Source organism: Paramisgurnus dabryanus, chromosome 17, assembly GCF_030506205.2.
Source record: "Paramisgurnus dabryanus chromosome 17, PD_genome_1.1, whole genome shotgun sequence".
NCBI lineage: Eukaryota > Metazoa > Chordata > Actinopteri > Cypriniformes > Cobitidae > Paramisgurnus > Paramisgurnus dabryanus.
The window spans coordinates 17,845,307-17,862,494 of NC_133353.1; the positions used below are offsets into that span (position 1 = coordinate 17,845,307).

Sequence of the window (17,188 nt, forward strand, 5' to 3'; positions counted from 1 at the left end):
CAAATGAGATCCTTCAGGATGATACCACCGAAGCGCGTATTTCAATGTTCAGATCGGTTTGCAGCCTTAGACCTGTAGACGTGTACTTCATGTGCCATCTCCCCTCGCCACAGGCCGTTCGCGTTCGTGGGGAGGGCATATCAATACGAAGTACCTCCATTCGAGCTGTCTCTCTCTCCCTGTGTTTCCATGAAAGTGCTAGATACGGCATTAAAACCCCCGAGAGAGAGCGTGGTTCGCATTCTGCTTATATTTACGTCGGCTTATAATAGCTCGTTCTCGGCAGACGCTGCGCGAACACAGAGATTTAATGCTTCGGCATCTCGCTCGTTTTAGTCTTCAGGTCAACTGGGAAAAGAGTATCTTTGCCCCGTGCAGAGGATCCTTTTCTCAGTATGGAAATAGACTCGATCGATTTATTGGCGTGTTTTATAAGAGCGCACACCCAGTCAATTCTGACTTGCCTCGGTTTAGTTCGAGGGAAGAAAGCGGTCCCTTTGAAACAATTTCAGAAGCTCCTGGACATATGAAAGCATGCTGCGGCTGTGACACCGCCCGAGCTGCTTCATATGAGACCGCTTCAGCGTTGGTTTTACGATCGAGTCTTGAGGAGAGCGTGGCGCAACGGCATACACCGTGTATCAATTACACCTGCGTGTCATTTCTATTTTACCCCGTGGTCAGACCCAGCATTTCTGATAGCAAAATATGCCCCTGAGTCGGGTCTCCTGGCATTCTGTAGCACATGCGATGCCCCCAGCACGGGATGAGCAGCGACGAGCTTGCAGTCTCAGGGGTGGGCATAGCACCCCAACTGCCGCGAGCGGTGCGCTTTATATCTGGGACTTGTACGCTCCGCTATGGAGATGCGAGGGAAGGATGTATTAGCCGACACCGACAACATTGCGACTGTTGCGTTATTTACCGTTAAGCAAGTTTTTGCGCTCTCGTCACCTGTCGCATCTCGCTCGTCATCTCCTCCTTTGGAGTCAGAAGCATCTGAGGTCCCTTCGTGCCATTTACGTCCCGGGTACGCTCAATACAGCGGCAGATGCGCTTCCCGAGCTGCGCCCCCCGGCGAATGGCGACTCCACCCCCAGACGGTTCAGCTAATTTGGAAGAAGTTCGGTCGTGCGCAGAGATCTATTTGCGTCACCGGACGATACCCACTGTCGCCTGTTTTATTCACTAACCGAGGGCAGCCTCGGCGTGGATGCGTTGGCACACAGCTGGCCGCGGGGGACGCGCAAATGCGCATTCCTTTCAGTGAGCTTAATCGCCCAGACACTGTGCAAAGTCAGGCAGGACGAGGAGAGCCTTTTATTAGTCGCCGCGTACTGGACGATCAGGAATTGGTTTTCAGAGTTAATGCTCCTCTCGACAGCCTCCCTGGCGAATTCCCCACATTAGGCACCCGCGCCCCGACCGGTGGAATCTCCATGTTTGGTCGTTGAGCGTGCGCAAGGTTTAGGTGTTTTATCGCAAGCGGTATCTAACACCATCGACGCGGCTCGAGCACCGTCCACAAGACGGGCTTACGCGCTTAAATGGTACCTTTTCGTCACCTGGTGTTCTTCGCAACGCGAGGACCCCCGAGAATGCCTCATTAACATTGTGCTTCATATCTCAACACCGTTTGGAGCGTAGGCTGTCCCTCCACCATTAGAGTTGATATCGCCGCTATTTCTGCTCATCACTCACTTATCAACGGCAGATCAGTGGCCAGCATGATTTGGTTATTAGATTTTAAGAGGCGCTCGCAGGCTAAACCCCTCGCGCCCTCCCTCTATTCCTCCTGAGACCTGTCCATGGTGCTGAAGCCCTACATGCCCATTCCTTGTCCATTTAAATTGAGCGCTCACTCTACTAAGAGTGTTGCCTCATCTTGGGCACTCGCTCGTGGTTCCTCGCTAACAGACATCTGCAGAGCTGCTGGTTGGGCGACACCTAATACGTTCATTAGATTTTACAGTGTTCGTGTCGAGCCTGTCTCCTCTCGTGTTCTTTCCTCGCTAGGGGAAGCACAGAGAACAGGCTCGCAGGTCGGCTTGCAGCCTCCGACTGACGCTACACAATAACTGTCAGTATGGAAGGCCTTCAGGGCAAAAATGCGTAATACTTTGTTTTGTCTTCCTCCGCTGCCTTGGCAGCCTGATGTTGCGGAGCATCCGCTGCCAGCCTCTCACTAGCTGCATCCTCGCGAACCTATGTGTTAGGCTCGGGCATCCACATTGCGTCCCACCGGGTTCCTTTGTGAGTATTTTTCCGTGGGGTTAATCCTACTAGCCCACGTTTCCCTCAGCAGAGCACTGCTTTGCTTACACAGCCACGGCTGTCTTTATACCTCAACTACGGTTGACTTTCGCCCACCAATAGCCCTTAACGGGGCGGTGGCTTCCACAGCGTCCCTATACCGCTCAGATAGGGCGCTTCCCAGCCGCTGGCACTACTGTGGGGTTAAAGGAACATCTAGTGCCCGGCCTTCTGCCTTAAAACCTAATTCTCCTTCTCCTTAAGTGGAACCGGAGGGCTTTACGCAGACACTGGAAGAGGTCAGCCCTCAGTGGCGTTTTGGTAGGGATTCCCAATTCGTCGGTCACGACGTGACGTCGTAGTGACCGACTGAAAGGGAACGTCTCGGTTACGTATGTAACCCTCGTTCCCTGAAGGAAGGGAACGGAGACGTCACGTCCCGTCGCCACAGGGCTGCTCCCTGCTGTTTATCGGCCGGTCACTCTTTCCGGCTTTCTCAGCGAAATGAAGCTAATTTCCATATTTGCACCTGCTGCTTATATACGCACCTGGCGGGGCGGCGCCAGCATTATGCAAATATCTCAATGCCAAGTTCATTGGCGTTTTAGTAGTACGAAGCAGATTGGTCTCTCTAAGCGAGTTCCCAATTCGTCGGTCACGACGTGACGTCTCCGTTCCCTTCCTTCAGGGAACGAGGGTTACATACGTAACCGAGACGTTCCGCTTGAAGAGGGTTTCCGCCCGGGCCCAAATTTTCACACACCTTTACTTCCTGGTCTCCCTGGCAACTTAAATTATGGATCGACGAGCAACAGGTGTGGCAGTTTAACGTGGCAGCTCATGATTGGAAGAGGCAATGCAGATGGGCAAGATAAGTAGACCTGTGAAACACAAAGTGACGGTAGATTTCGGGGAAGCAGTTGATTTTCGGGGCAGCCGATTTTCGGGGTAAGCTCCGCTCCGCCAAAGGCGGATTAAATATCCACTCCTCAAAAGGCGCCGTTGATCCGGGGATCGCTAAGGCGAACGGAAAGAAGATGGCTAAAGGAGCCGAAAGAGAGGAGTGGAGATTGTTTATGCAAGGAACACCACAGAAGAGGACACGAAAACCAATGGTTCGTTTTGCGCATCGGGTTTTTTGTGCTGGCTGGGTTCATTGTGTTCGGTGGTTGCTGTCATATGTGGTGGTGAAGTGGATACTGTGCTGCTGTGGTGTACCGACGGAGGATTAAATGTGACGTGAGCTGGAAACAGAAGAAGAGGAGAAATCGTTGGCTGAGTATATTGAAAGTTATTGATGCTGTGAGAATATTTGACATGCATATCCTTAGTGAAATCGTTGGCTAAATACGACTGGATTATATGCAACAAGGAAGGAATTAGCCCGTGTGGATAACACGGAGACCAAGGAAGAGAGTGTGACAACTTACCGTGAGTATAAGGAATTTACTGCTGGATGTATTTATTGAGAGAACGTTGTCTCATGTGTGTGTAAGCCCCCTGCGAACGAAGACAGCTGCCATGTCACGGAGCAGAGTGGTGAGCGAGCCGGCAGTACAGCATTATAAGGAAGGAGGATTATTGTAATAGCTACTTTCAACCATCAGCCTTCGATTACAACGCCCCGCCGGTCCACAGCCGACTCCGGGAAGATCTTGGCCTGACCTTACTATTTGTCACTTGAAGTGTGTCGTGGGTGAGTCTTGACTTTGCTGAGTGTGTACACTTGATGTCGTGCAGTGTTGTGCTGTGTATTCGTTGTCAGGAGCCATTATAGTGAGTCGGCCGTGAGTGAAGATGCCGTGCGGTGGGCGAAGTGCTACAAAATCATATGCTGTGCAGTGATTCAGTGTGGAAACGGGTGTGGCATCGAGAGCCCCTGTGGTGGAGATAGTGAAGTCGGTGGTGGGTTGCACAGAAGACCCAGACCTTTGCGTGATTAGATATTCGAGTGCTGATGTATATGTGAAGGAAAGCACAGTGTGTGTAGAAGTGTAGCATGTAGTAACCTGTCTGTCACGGAGCCTCTTCAAAGGTGTGCCCCTGTCCAATGTAGACGCTAATGGCCGTTTCACATGGTACGCGGTAAGCGGCAAAATCGCCGCGCGGCTTCAGCTTTTCTCTTGTATTGGAAGCGTTTTGTGCAGCATTTAGTGCAAATATGTTTATCTTCAACGCCGCCTGTCATGAAGTACCATGTCCGGAGAAGGAATAGGATTTTGGGTGCACGAGCAAGGCGTGTGGACCAACTCCGCTTCACCTCTGTAACCGCCCCCGTTTTGCCGCATTCCGCACGTCTCCTATTGAAAAAGAACTAAACACTCGCGGTTGCCGCGTACCGTGTGAAACGGCCTTAATATAGTTATCGTTATAGTTAACATTATATTTATCGTTATAATGTGAACGGCCCTTAAGTATGGTGGCTCAAAATAAAAACGTGGCGATTTTTTAAGCGGAAAGAAAATGAGAACTATATTGTATGGTGGAATAGCACTTAGTTCGCAGCACTTCGACCGAAGTTTGAGCGAGAGGGGGAGTAGTCAGGAGTTACTGCACACAGAGGTCAAAGTGCTGCATACTTAGTGCTCTTCTGCCATCTTTAAATAGAGAAAACATGGAAGTGTTTGGTGGCTTCTAAATTCATCCCTGTTTGGATCCTAAGGAACGAACCGGGCTATGCTAACTAATTCAAGATGAGCTGTACAAAGATTAACTCCTTCCTTGCCATTGACGAGTTATCTTGTCAATTAAGAGACAAAATTTGCATAAAAACATGTTCCTGATGAGGTTTTATGTTAATCTGTAACACCGCAATTATTTACATTTAGCAGACGCTTTTGTCCAAAGCTTGTTGAGCTCTGCTATTTGAAATAATTTTAAGGTTTATCATGGAGTTTAGATTTCCTGATCTTTTACTTCATTAAAGGGATAGTTCACACAAAAAGAAAAATTCTGAAAAATGTTGTTCTAAACCTGTACGAATTTCTTTTTTCTGATGAACACAAAAGAAGATATTTTGATAAATGATGGTAAGCACACAGCTGATTGTAACCATTGACTTCCATAGTAGGAATAAAAACATTATGGAATTTAATGGATATACCATTAATTGTGTGCTTACCATCATTAATGTTTTTGGCATTTATTTGAGATACATTATGTTTTTTATTAATCAAAAAACAAAAACTAATCGTTAGATTCATCGTCCAATTAGTCGTTAGATTAGTCGACTAATCTGAAAAATAATCGCCCGATTAATAGTTTAATAAATAGTCGTTTACCCCAGCCCTGCCTGCCAGTAGCACATTGCAGTAGTCCAGCCTGGACAGGACAAGAGATTGGACCAGGACCTGCGTAGCGTGCTCATTTAGGAAAGGTCTAATTTTCCTAATATTGTAAAGGATGAATCTACAAGAGCGAGCGGTGCTGGCAACATGCTCCCTGAAGCTAAGCCGATCATCAATGACCACTCCCAGGTTTTTGGCCGTCCTGGAAGGCATGATGGTTGAGGAACCTAGCTGAATAGAAAGGTTGTGCTGAATCTTTGGTTCAAATAATATGACAAGCAAGGTTAAGCTGGAGATGATGATCCTTCATCTAGAGTGAGATGTCCCTCAGGTATGCCGAGATGCGGGCAGAAACCATGGGATCATCAGGGTGGAACGACAAGTGGAGTTGAGTGTCGTCGGCATAGCAGTGGTAGGAAAAGCCATGTTTTCGAATGACAGAGCCCAGGGATGTAATGTATATCGAAAAGAGCAGCGGTCCAAGCACAGAGCCTTGAGGCACCCTGGTATCGAGACGTTGGGGTTCGGAGACGTCACCTCTCCAGGATACCCGAAATGACCTATCTGAGAGGTACGACTTGAACCATAGAAGCGCTGTGTCAGAGACACCCATAGACATGAGGGTCAACAGGAGGATGCGGTGATTGACCGTGTCAAAAGCGGCATATAATAATAATAATAATATGTTTATTTTCTATAGCGCCTTTCCAATGCTCAAGGACGCTTTACAAAGTACAGTTAGAAAACAACAGACATTCAACACTTAAATCGAACATAGAAATGGGTAGTAGTCATTTGCTACAGACCAAAAATTCAGCAAATTGCAGTTGCACATTGCAAAGTATACAAGACAAAAAGCAGAAGAATTAGAAGACATACATTATGACTGGTAGTACTGAGCAAAGAGATGGGTTTTAAGATTTGACTTGAATTCTTGAAGTGATGTTATTGTTCTAAGGGCAAGGGGCCGCGAATTCCATAGCTTGGGAGCAATAACAGAGAAAGACCTGCCACCCATAGATGATAGTCGGAATCTGGGTACACACAGAAGCTTGCAATCTGAAGATCGAAGAGAACGGGGAGGAGTATAGGGAGAGAGTAATTCAGAAAGGTAGGGTGGAGCAAGACCATTGAGGGCTTTAAAGGTAAGGAGGAGTATTTTGAATGTAATACGTGAGAGCATAGGTAGCCAGTGAAGATGGTAAAGGACAGGGGTGATATGAGAAGAGCGTTTAGAGAAAGTAAGCATTCTTGCAGCAGAGTTTTGAATATACTGCAAGCAGGAGATAGACTGTGCTGGTAAACCATAAAATAGTGAGTTGCAATAATCAATGCGTGATGTGACAAAGGCATGAACCAGTGTCTCTGCATCTTTTGAGCTAATGTATGAGCGGAGCTTAGAGATTCGGCGAAGTTGGAAAAATGCAGCTTTAGTGAGGCTACTAATGTAGGGATCTAAGGACAGGGAGGGGTCTAGAGTGATACCTAGATTTTTGACAGTGACAGATGGGGTGATAGATGTACCACCGAGATCAAAGCTCGGAGAAACTGTTATGGTTTTTGTTAGGGTTGGGGTTCCAGTTAGTAAGATTTCAGTTTTGGTCAAGTTTAGACTTAAAAAATTTGAAGTTAGCCAGGTCTTTAGCTCACTGACACATGCTGAGAGTGATGTGATCTGGTTAGTGCAGTCCGGTTGGCAGGCGGTGTAGATCTGAATATCATCAGCATAGCAGTGGTACTGAAAACCGTGGCGGCGGATAATTTTGCCAATAGGCATGATATAAATGATGAATAGTAATGGTCCAAGAACTGAACCTTGAGGAACACCTTGTTTGAGTATGGCAGTTGGGGATTTGTATTTATGCATAGAAATAAAATATTGCCTGTTTGTCAAATAGGAGGAAAACCAGGACAGTGCTGCTCCAGAGATACCAAGTTCTAAGAGGCGCCCCAGTAATAGTCTGTGGCAGACAGTGTCGAATGCTGAGCTGAGATCGAGTAATAGCAGTAATGTAATGTTGCCTGAATCACCAGATAGGAGGAGATCATTAGTAACTCTTACTAGAGCTGTCTCTGTACTGTGATTGGGTCGAAAACCTGATTGAAAAACATCAAAATGATTATTGGTAGCCACAAAAGATTGAAGTTGGGTGGCCACAACCTTTTCAATTATTTTTGAAACAAACGGTAGGTTAGAAATTGGGCGGTAATTAGCAAAGTCGGTTTTGTCAAGGTTTGGCTTTTTGAGGACAGGTGTAATAGCAGCAGTCTTTAAAGAAATCGGAAGATTAGCAGAAATAAGAGATGTGTTAACAAGATGTGAAATAGGTGCAGAAATGACATTTATACATTGTTTCAGAAGAAATGTAGGTGCAGGGTCTAACTGGCAAGACGAGGAATTCGATTTTTTGATTATAAGACTTATTTGAGTGGGGTTTGTCAGTGTAAAGTTGTTCAGCAGATCAATAGGCTGAGCTTGTTTCAAGGAGGACATGGTCGGCCCGATATCAAAAGCCCCGCATAGGGCATCTAACTTGTCTTGAAAATGGGTCAGGAAGGAGAAGCACAAGTCATCAGATTCCTGTAGACTGGTATTATGGATGGGTGAGTTAGTTAACCTGTTAACCATGTTAAACAGGGATTTGGGCCTGTTGTTTGCTTTATTAATGATATTGGAGATGTAGGATGAGTGGGCATCAGCTAAAGCTGCCTTGTAATGGTTTATATGTTCGGAAAATACTTGAAAGTGTATGGTTAGGCCCGTTTTCCTATAGAGGCGTTCAAGTTGTCTGCCTCTTGCCTTCATAGCTCGAAGCGCAGGATTAAACCAGGGACAGGAGCGGGACACAGGGACAGACCTAGTCTTAACTGGAGCAAGCTCGTCTAAAACATTAGCAAGAGCAGATTGATACAAGTCAGATACCATGGCTGGACAGGTGTAATTGAAAACATCAGATATAGCAGATGAAGCAACAGAGTCAGTGAAAGTGACAACATTGATAGAATTGATTTTACGATAAGAGATTTTTACATTATTAATACACTTCATAGGACTGATTAATGTGAAATCGAAAGTGACAAGCTTATGATCAGAGATGGGAGTAACAAGACCACTAATAGAGAGTTTGTTTAAACCTGATGTACAAACCAAATCAAGTATATGACCATGTTTATGGGTCGGAAAGGTGACATTCTGGTTAAGATCAAAGCAGTCCAAGACAGACTTCAGCTGAGAACTATAGGTGCAGGTAACATCAACATGTATATTAAAATCACCAAGTAAGATGACTTTAGAGGATGGAGTACAAGTTAAGGTTAGTAGTTCGCTGAGTTCAGAAAAAAAGTCATTATGCTGCTTAGGTGGCCTATAGATTAGGATGATTATGAGGGGACATTTTGAGCCCACCTTTAAAACCATATATTCAAAAGACTTTGTGCTATGGAAGACTAACTGGGAGAGTGATATAGAGTTTATATAGACAACAGCAAGTCCACCTCCTCGGCCAGATAAACGTGGTTTAGACAGGTACTGATATCCAAGTGGTGTGAGCAAATTTAGATGTAGAAAGTCATTCGGTGTTTGCCAAGTCTCGGTAAGAAATAACATATCCAGATTGCAATCAGTAATTAGTTCATTCAAATAGGTGCCCTTGTCCGTGATGGAGCGACAATTGAGTAATGCACATTTGTTTTGCGCCTCGATATGACCGGCTGAGCTAGGGTCGGACTTATTTATGTACGTAAGAGATCGCGGTAGATGAGAGTCAGTTTGTAGGCATTGTGACTTGATCCCAGCTCTATTTATTGACCAAATACATGGAATCGATGTTGGCATTGGCTGGTAGACATCAAAAAGCCTGCGAACTGATCGGTGCACATAACGGGGTCGACGGAGGATCTCAAACGACCGACAACGCTCGTAAGTCGCAGGGTCGAGCCGTGGGTGTGTGTTAAGTGCTTTAAGATCATACGCCAGGTAACTAGCTGCCATGTTGGAGAGTAATCCAAAGGTAACCGGACCCGGAGAAAAGGCCAATAGTGGCACTTTTAGCGTATTGACATTAGTCGCGAGAAAACCAGCTATCAGCAGGACCACGTTAGCCAGAACCGCTGCCATCACAACATCTATAAAAGCTTACGGAGAGGAAAGCTACCCAACCAGACAGTAAGCTAGGAAACGACTGATAGAAGAGTGTTAACTCACCTTGCAGTCAGTTAAGTTAGATGGAGGACAGAGGGGTGAGAGGGCTCGCAGCGGCCAACAGCTGAGAGATCCACAGCAGCGACTGAATGGAGACCGGGACGAGTAAAAATTCAAATCCAGTATAGCGTAAAAATTAAATCCAGTTTAGCGTAGTCCAAAATGCAAAACAGACAGAGAATAAGTCCAGAAATCCGAAAAGAACTTTGCAGGGCAAGTAAGAATAGTGGAACAGTAAACAAACAAACAGGTCCAGCGTGGAGCGGCAGCCAAACGCGCACAGCGTTCCCACAACCGGAAGTGACATCCAATATATTTATTTGTTCCCCGAACAAATAAATACAGGGCACCGCTTGTTACATCTGGTACAAATCTGATTCAAATAAAATGAGAAAACAATACATTAACAGATGAATCTCGAATGTTGAATCTCGGCCTTCTTAACATTAGATCGCTTACCAATAAAGAACCTATTGTCAATGAAATAATTACAGACCAAAACTTAGATGTACTCTGTTTAACAGAAACCTGGCTTAAAGCAGACGACTACATAAGTTTAAATGAATCCACCCCACAAGACTATTATTATAAACACGAACCTCGATTAAAGGGGAGAGGGGGTGGTGTAGCTACAATATACAACACAATTTTTAAAGTAAACCAAAAATCTGAGCTAAAATTTAAATCATTTGAAGTAATGTTGTTAAATATGGAAATAACTGATCGTAACCACAAACAGCTTTCTTTTGCTTTAGCGACAATCTATAGACCACCGGGCCACCATGCAGATTTCCTTAATGAAATAGCAGATTTCCTATCTGAGCTTGTAGTCACTGTAGATAAAGCTCTTATTGTTGGTGATTTTAATGTCCATGTGGACAACCCAAAAGACGCGTTAGGACGTGCGTTTATAGATGTTCTAAATTCTCTCAATATTAGACAAAACGTGACAGGACCAACGCATACTCGTAATCACACATTAGACTTAATTCTGTCACTCGGACTCAATATTAATGACGTCGAAATATCACCTCAGAGTGATGCAGTTTCTGACCATTACCTTGTGTCATACACTGTACTTCTAGATAGGATCACTCAATCTACAACATGCTACCGACTAGCCAGAACAATTATTTCCACCACTAAAGATAGCTTTATTAGCACTCTTCCAGACCTGTCCCAAATGAAACATGTAGCAGATAACTGTGACGATCTAGATATTGAAATAGAAAACCTAAACAATGTCTGTTCTAACACATTGGATGCCGTTGCTCCCATTCGAAAAAAGAGATTCAAAGAAAAACCGCCAGCTCCATGGTATGACCATCACACAGCAGCCCTTAAAAAGGCAGCTAGAAAAATGGAAAGAAATTATAGAAGCACAAAGTTAGAAGTATGGCGCGCAGCATGGAAACAGAGTGTTAAACACTACAGACAGGCTATTAAAACCGCCAGATCTACATATCTTAGCAAGCTTATAAATGAGAATCATAATAACCCTCGTTTCCTCTTTAGCACAGTTGCGAAACTGACTAGAAACAAAGAACAAACAGAAACCAATAGTAAACTTCAACACAATAGTAACGACTTCATGAACTTCTTTTCTAACAAAATTTTGGCTATTAGGGAAAACATCGTAGCTACCCAGGCAGCCACCACTCTACCCATTAGTTCACTTAACACTAGACTACCATACGAACATCTTGATTCATTTAAACCTACTACAATAGATGAGCTCTCTAAACTAGTCACATCATCCAAATCATCGTCCTGTATATTAGACCCCGTTCCCACAAAACTACTTAAAGAAGTATTCCCTGTAGTGTCAACCTCGGTTCTAAACATCTTTAACTCATCGCTAGAAATAGGATACGTTCCAACAGCTTTCAAACTAGCAGTTATTAAACCGCTGATTAAAAAACCACAGCTTGACCAAGGAGAACTTAATAACTTTAGACCAATCTCAAATCTCCCTTTTCTTTCGAAAATATTAGAAAAGGTAGTGGCAAGCCAGTTACGCACATTCTTGACAAATAATAGTACATATGAAAAGTTCCAATCAGGATTCAGGCCCCACCATAGCACAGAGACAGCGTTGCTTAGAGTTACAAATGACCTCCTATTAACATCTGATCGTGGTGAAATCTCAATTCTTATATTACTAGACCTTAGTGCAGCCTTTGACACAATAGATCACACAATCTTACTCAATAGACTAGAAAACTATGTTGGTATCAGTGGTCAGGCGCTAGCCTTGTTTAGGTCATATCTAACCAATCGCTATCATTTTGTTTATGTAAATGAGGAAGAGTCATATCACTCACTGGTTAAATACGGTGTACCGCAGGGATCAGTTTTAGGTCCTATCCTGTTCTCGTTATACATGTTACCCCTAGGAGACATTATCAGGAAACATAACATAAGTTTTCACTGCTATGCGGATGATACCCAGCTTTACATCTCCTCGCATCCCAGCGAAACACACACGTTTTCTAAGCTAAAAGACTGCATTAGCGATGTTAGTGACTGGATGGCACATAACTTTCTTAAGCTCAACTCCAATAAGACAGAGGTACTTATTATTGAACCAAATCGCTACAAACATAATATGTCAGATTACAAATTGCACATAGATGGCTGTACTGTGGTGCCATCTTCCATGGTTAGGAACTTAGGTGTGATGTTCGACAGCAACTTATCCTTTGATAGTCATATCGCCAACGTCTGCCGCACAGCATTCTTCCATCTTAGAAATATCTCAAAAATACGCCATATACTGTCTACATCTGACGCAGAGAAGCTTATTCATGCTTTTATGACCTCTAGAATAGACTATTGTAACTCGCTACTCGGGGGATGCCATTCAAATCAGATCAACAAGCTTCAGCTAGTTCAAAACGCTTCTGCAAGGGTACTTACTCGATCTAAGAAGTATGACCACATAAGCCCAATTCTGGCATCTTTACACTGGCTACCAGTTAAATATCGCATCCAATTTAAAATATCACTAATCACCTACAAAGCTTTAAATGGCTTAGCACCCTCATATCTTAGAGAATTACTATCAGAATACAATCCATCACGCACACTACGGTCGCAAAATTCTGGCCTATTGATTATCCCTAGACTATCAAAAGTGTCTAAAAGTGGAAGATCCTTTTCCTACTTAGCCCCTAAGCTCTGGAATGATTTACCAACCGATGTCCGAGAATCAGACACAGTCGATCATTTTAAATCTAGACTTAAAACTTTTCTCTTCAACAAAGCATTCGCATAATTTGTCTAGTAAAGGTTCTTAACTCGCAATAGTTTTTTTTCACGGAACAAAGCACTCACGGTCATAACACAGACCAACCAAATAAATAAATAAAAACCTTTTCTGCATGAACACTTAAAATGAATTGCATTAAATAGTTTGCCACCGTTTGCCACTGAACCTGCATTAACGACGACAGTGGGGCTTCCGGCCTTAGTCAAACGGTTTGGCACGTATGGTCGGGTTGCGATTTTGGTGCTTTCGTGTGTCTTGTGAATAGTATGCCATACAGACCCGTTTGCCACTGAACCTGCATTAACGACGACAGTGGGGCCTCCAGCCTTAGTCAAACGGGTTGGTATGTATGGTCGGGTTGCGTTTTTCGCGCTTTCGTGTGTCTTGTGAAAAGTATGCCATACATACCCGTTTGCCACTGAACCTGCATTAACGACGACAGTGGGGCCTCCAGCCTTAGTCAAACGGGTTGGCACGTATGGTCGGGTTGCGATTTTGGCGCTATCGTAAGTCTTATGAATAGTATGCCATACAGACCCGTTTGCCACTGAACCTGCATTAACGACGACAGTGGGGCCTCCAGCCTTAGTCAAACGGGTTGGCACGTATGGTCGGGTTGCGTTTTTCGCGCTTTCGTGTGTCTTGTGAATAGTATGCCATACAGACCCGTTTGCCACTGAACCTGCATTAACGACGACAGTGGGGCCTCTCAGCCTTAGTCAAACGGGTTGGCACGTATGGTCGGGTTGCGATTTTGGCGCTATCGTAAGTCTTATGAATAGTATGCCATACAGACCCGTTTGCCACTGAACCTGCATTAACGACGACAGTGGGGCCTCCAGCCTTAGTCAAACGGGTTGGTATGTATGGTCGGGTTGCGTTTTTCGCGCTTTCGTGTGTCTTGTGAATAGTATGCCATACATACCCGTTTGCCACTGAACCTGCATTAACGACGACAGTGGGGCCTCCAGCCTTAGTCAAACGGGTTGGCACGTATGGTCGGGTTGCGATTTTGGCGCTATCGTAAGTCTTATGAATAGTATGCCATACAGACCCGTTTGCCACTGAACCTGCATTAACGACGACAGTGGGGCTTCCGGCCTTAGTCAAACGGGTTAACACATATGGTCGGGTTGCGATGTTTTTGGCGTTTTCTCCTGGTCCTGTAAATGGTATACAATATAGACCCGTTTGCCACTGAACCTGCATTAACGACGACAGTCGGGCTTTAGGCCTTAGTCAAACGGGTCGTCAGGTTTCATTTTCTCTTAAAGATCAGAAGGCGACCCTTATTTACCATATATACCCTCGCATTGGGCCCCCAATTTGCTAAATCCTCAACTGTGGATAACATAATTATGCCGCAATATTTAGTCTGTCTGGAACTAAGCTGAGTTAAACCACATCACTGTGTGACACTTCAATACACATGAACGGCCGCTACGCTAATACGATTTTGTTTTTCTCTCCCTGTCTCGTCCTCGACCCGAGGACGAGACAAACAGACCCAGTCCCGGTAGATGTGAAAGTCGGCACACCTCTGATCTACTGGCTGTCCTTCAACGTTATGCCCAGCTGATACCTGACAAACGATCACCGGCAGAACCGCTTAATCTCCGCTAAATCTCCATTTCCGTTCTCCCAAGGGTTTTTCCCTCCTAGGACTTATTTTTCCTCGGATAAAAGCCCGGGGGTTTTTTTTCTCCTAGGGGGTTTTTCACCCCGGGGAGGCAGCCTTTTTGGGCTTTACCTAGCTTCCTCTTCTATACGTTGCTTTAGTAATACGTGCAATTATAATATTGAGTCATAGCCGCAGCAAATTTAACTGCTCATGCTATCATGTATTTTGTTGTGCTATCTGTCGTTTTCTGTGCTTTTCACTGCTTCTATTTATGTAAAGCTGCTTTGAAACAATTGACTTTTGTGAAAAGCGCTATATAAATAAAATTGAATTGAATTGAATAGATCCAGTAAGATCAGCACAGATGATTTGAAGGCTGCCCTTGCCTGCCTTAGGGCTTCAATGACTGAGAGCAGCGCAGTCTCAGTGGAGTGACCGCTTTTGAAACCAGACTGATTGTTATCCATATACATATACATACATATAAATTATCCACTAGATGGCCCACTTACCCAATTTATAAACTGAAAGCAAAAAAATTATTAATTATTATTAATTTTAAACTCTGTGTATGTTTTATAATCGTTCTGAATCTGATCTCTAACAAAATTCCTTTACAAGAATGCAATTATTTCAGCTTTTTGCGAAAAACACTTCAGTCAACTTGAGTAAAATGTAAAGATTTTTTGCTGTATGTATACATATACATATACTGTGCACAAATCTTAGGCCACCATGCCATAGTTAAATTTCTTGTTTTTGCAATGTTATAGTGATCATAATTGTTTCTCAGTGTCTTTAATAGAATACATACAGAAAATACAGGAAATGTGTATATAGCATTAAAAACCATACCTGTCAAGTATCCCGTTTTGGCCGGGAAAGTCCCGTATTTTACCCTTCTTTCCCGCCGTCCTGCCGAATTAGTATTTTCCCGTAAATCTCCAATATTTTAACCTGCGTTATTGAATAATAGCCTAATAATACCCCGGGAGGAGAAAAAATAATCCCCAAACTGAACTCTGTCACTAGCCTTGCGATAACTGTGTGAGGTCAGATGAGTGACAACGCAAACAGATGGATGATGGACGCTACGGAGACAGAAGGCACTCCTGACAAAAAACAAAACCCTCATGTAAGTAACGCAATCATTGTTTGTGTGTTGTAAATGTAATACCTGTAGCGTTGAGCAGGTTGTATCTGGCTTTGACGAAGGCCAGTATATCTGCATCAGTCTGATTGTCTCCAGTTAGAGGAATAGGGGTAGATGTGAGGTCAACTGAAGGTAATGGTCTAAACCCCAAAGAACATGCCAAGCCATCATGCTTCACGTTTAAAATATAACAAGTTGGTTTGTACAAAATGTTCAGAAATTTAGCTATTTGGGAAAATCCTAGTACTGTAAAAGCATTCTTCAGGCTAATTCCCACACTTTATTTAGGGTATTTATATCTACTTTTATATTAAATTGCAGAATTTTATACTGTAAATTACAATTAAACATTATGATTTAAATTAGATGCTTAAAAATACACTGAACAAAATTATAAACACAACACTTTTGTTTTTGCCCCCATTTTTAATTAGCTGAACTCAATGATGTAATACTTCTCTCATCAATGTACACAAAAGGCCTATTTCTCTCAAATATTGTTTACAAATTTGTCTTAGGGCCCTATCATACACAAGTGTCATTTGCTAGTTTCAACCCAGCGCAATTATAATTTTCACGTTTAGCACAACGTTGTTTAACCTCTTGAAAAGCACCCCCATTCTGGCCCGAAACCATGAAAATACCTACCTTCACTAAAAGGGCTATTTTTACTAAACCATTTATAGTATAAGCATAACTGTGGTATCATTAGATAGAAGACACTTTGAGCTTCGTTTTCCATGTTTCAAAATTATTTTAAGATTAAAAAAAAAAGTTAGAGAGGCTGAAGTACATTGTAATACAATTTTTTTTGCATAACATCTTTTTTAACACTAAAAATCTTAATGATAAATATATGTGTGAAACCTATAAATGCAATGAGGCCAAAGTCACAAGTCTAAAGAAGTTATATTTCACGTTTGAAGTCAATAGACCCAAAAATGAGGTTCTTGCAAGAGTTTTTGTAAGACTAGTGCCTTTTCTAAGTGCCAGTCAGCCACAAAATAAAAGTCTTTTGTTTACATGCATACACGTTCGTTCTTTTTATTGTTTATCCTTATATAAGCGTATAAAATGCCGTATCCACACCAGGAAATAAAGCTTCACACAAAGATCGTTGAATTCGTGTTCTAATTGGCTACACGTTCTGTCTATCAATATTTTCCATGAAGTCATTGGAGGAACGCACGAGTCAGATGACGTCACGATATTAGACAGCGCTGTTTGGATATTATGTATTATACTCCCGCCTACTTGTACAATCAAGTTTGAGCGCTGGTTTTGAACGCGAGTGTGCTCTCATATACAAGTGTTACGATGTAAATAGTCCTCAGATTGTATATTATAATCTATTACAAGACGTGCATCTGAAATATGATGTAAACAATGGAAAATATATCCA

General features: G+C 43.4%; 1 protein-coding gene across 1 annotated transcript in view; it reads right to left on the reverse strand.

Moving 5' to 3' along the window:
- The window catches only part of kif6 (kinesin family member 6), a 677,660-nt gene that overhangs the window by 12,383 nt on the left and 648,089 nt on the right, over nucleotides 1-17,188 (reverse strand). The window contains exon 21 of the mRNA XM_065274836.2: nucleotides 15,811-15,926. Within this exon, the coding sequence (XP_065130908.2) occupies nucleotides 15,811-15,926 (116 nt within the window). The remainder of the gene's footprint in view (nucleotides 1-15,810; nucleotides 15,927-17,188) is intronic.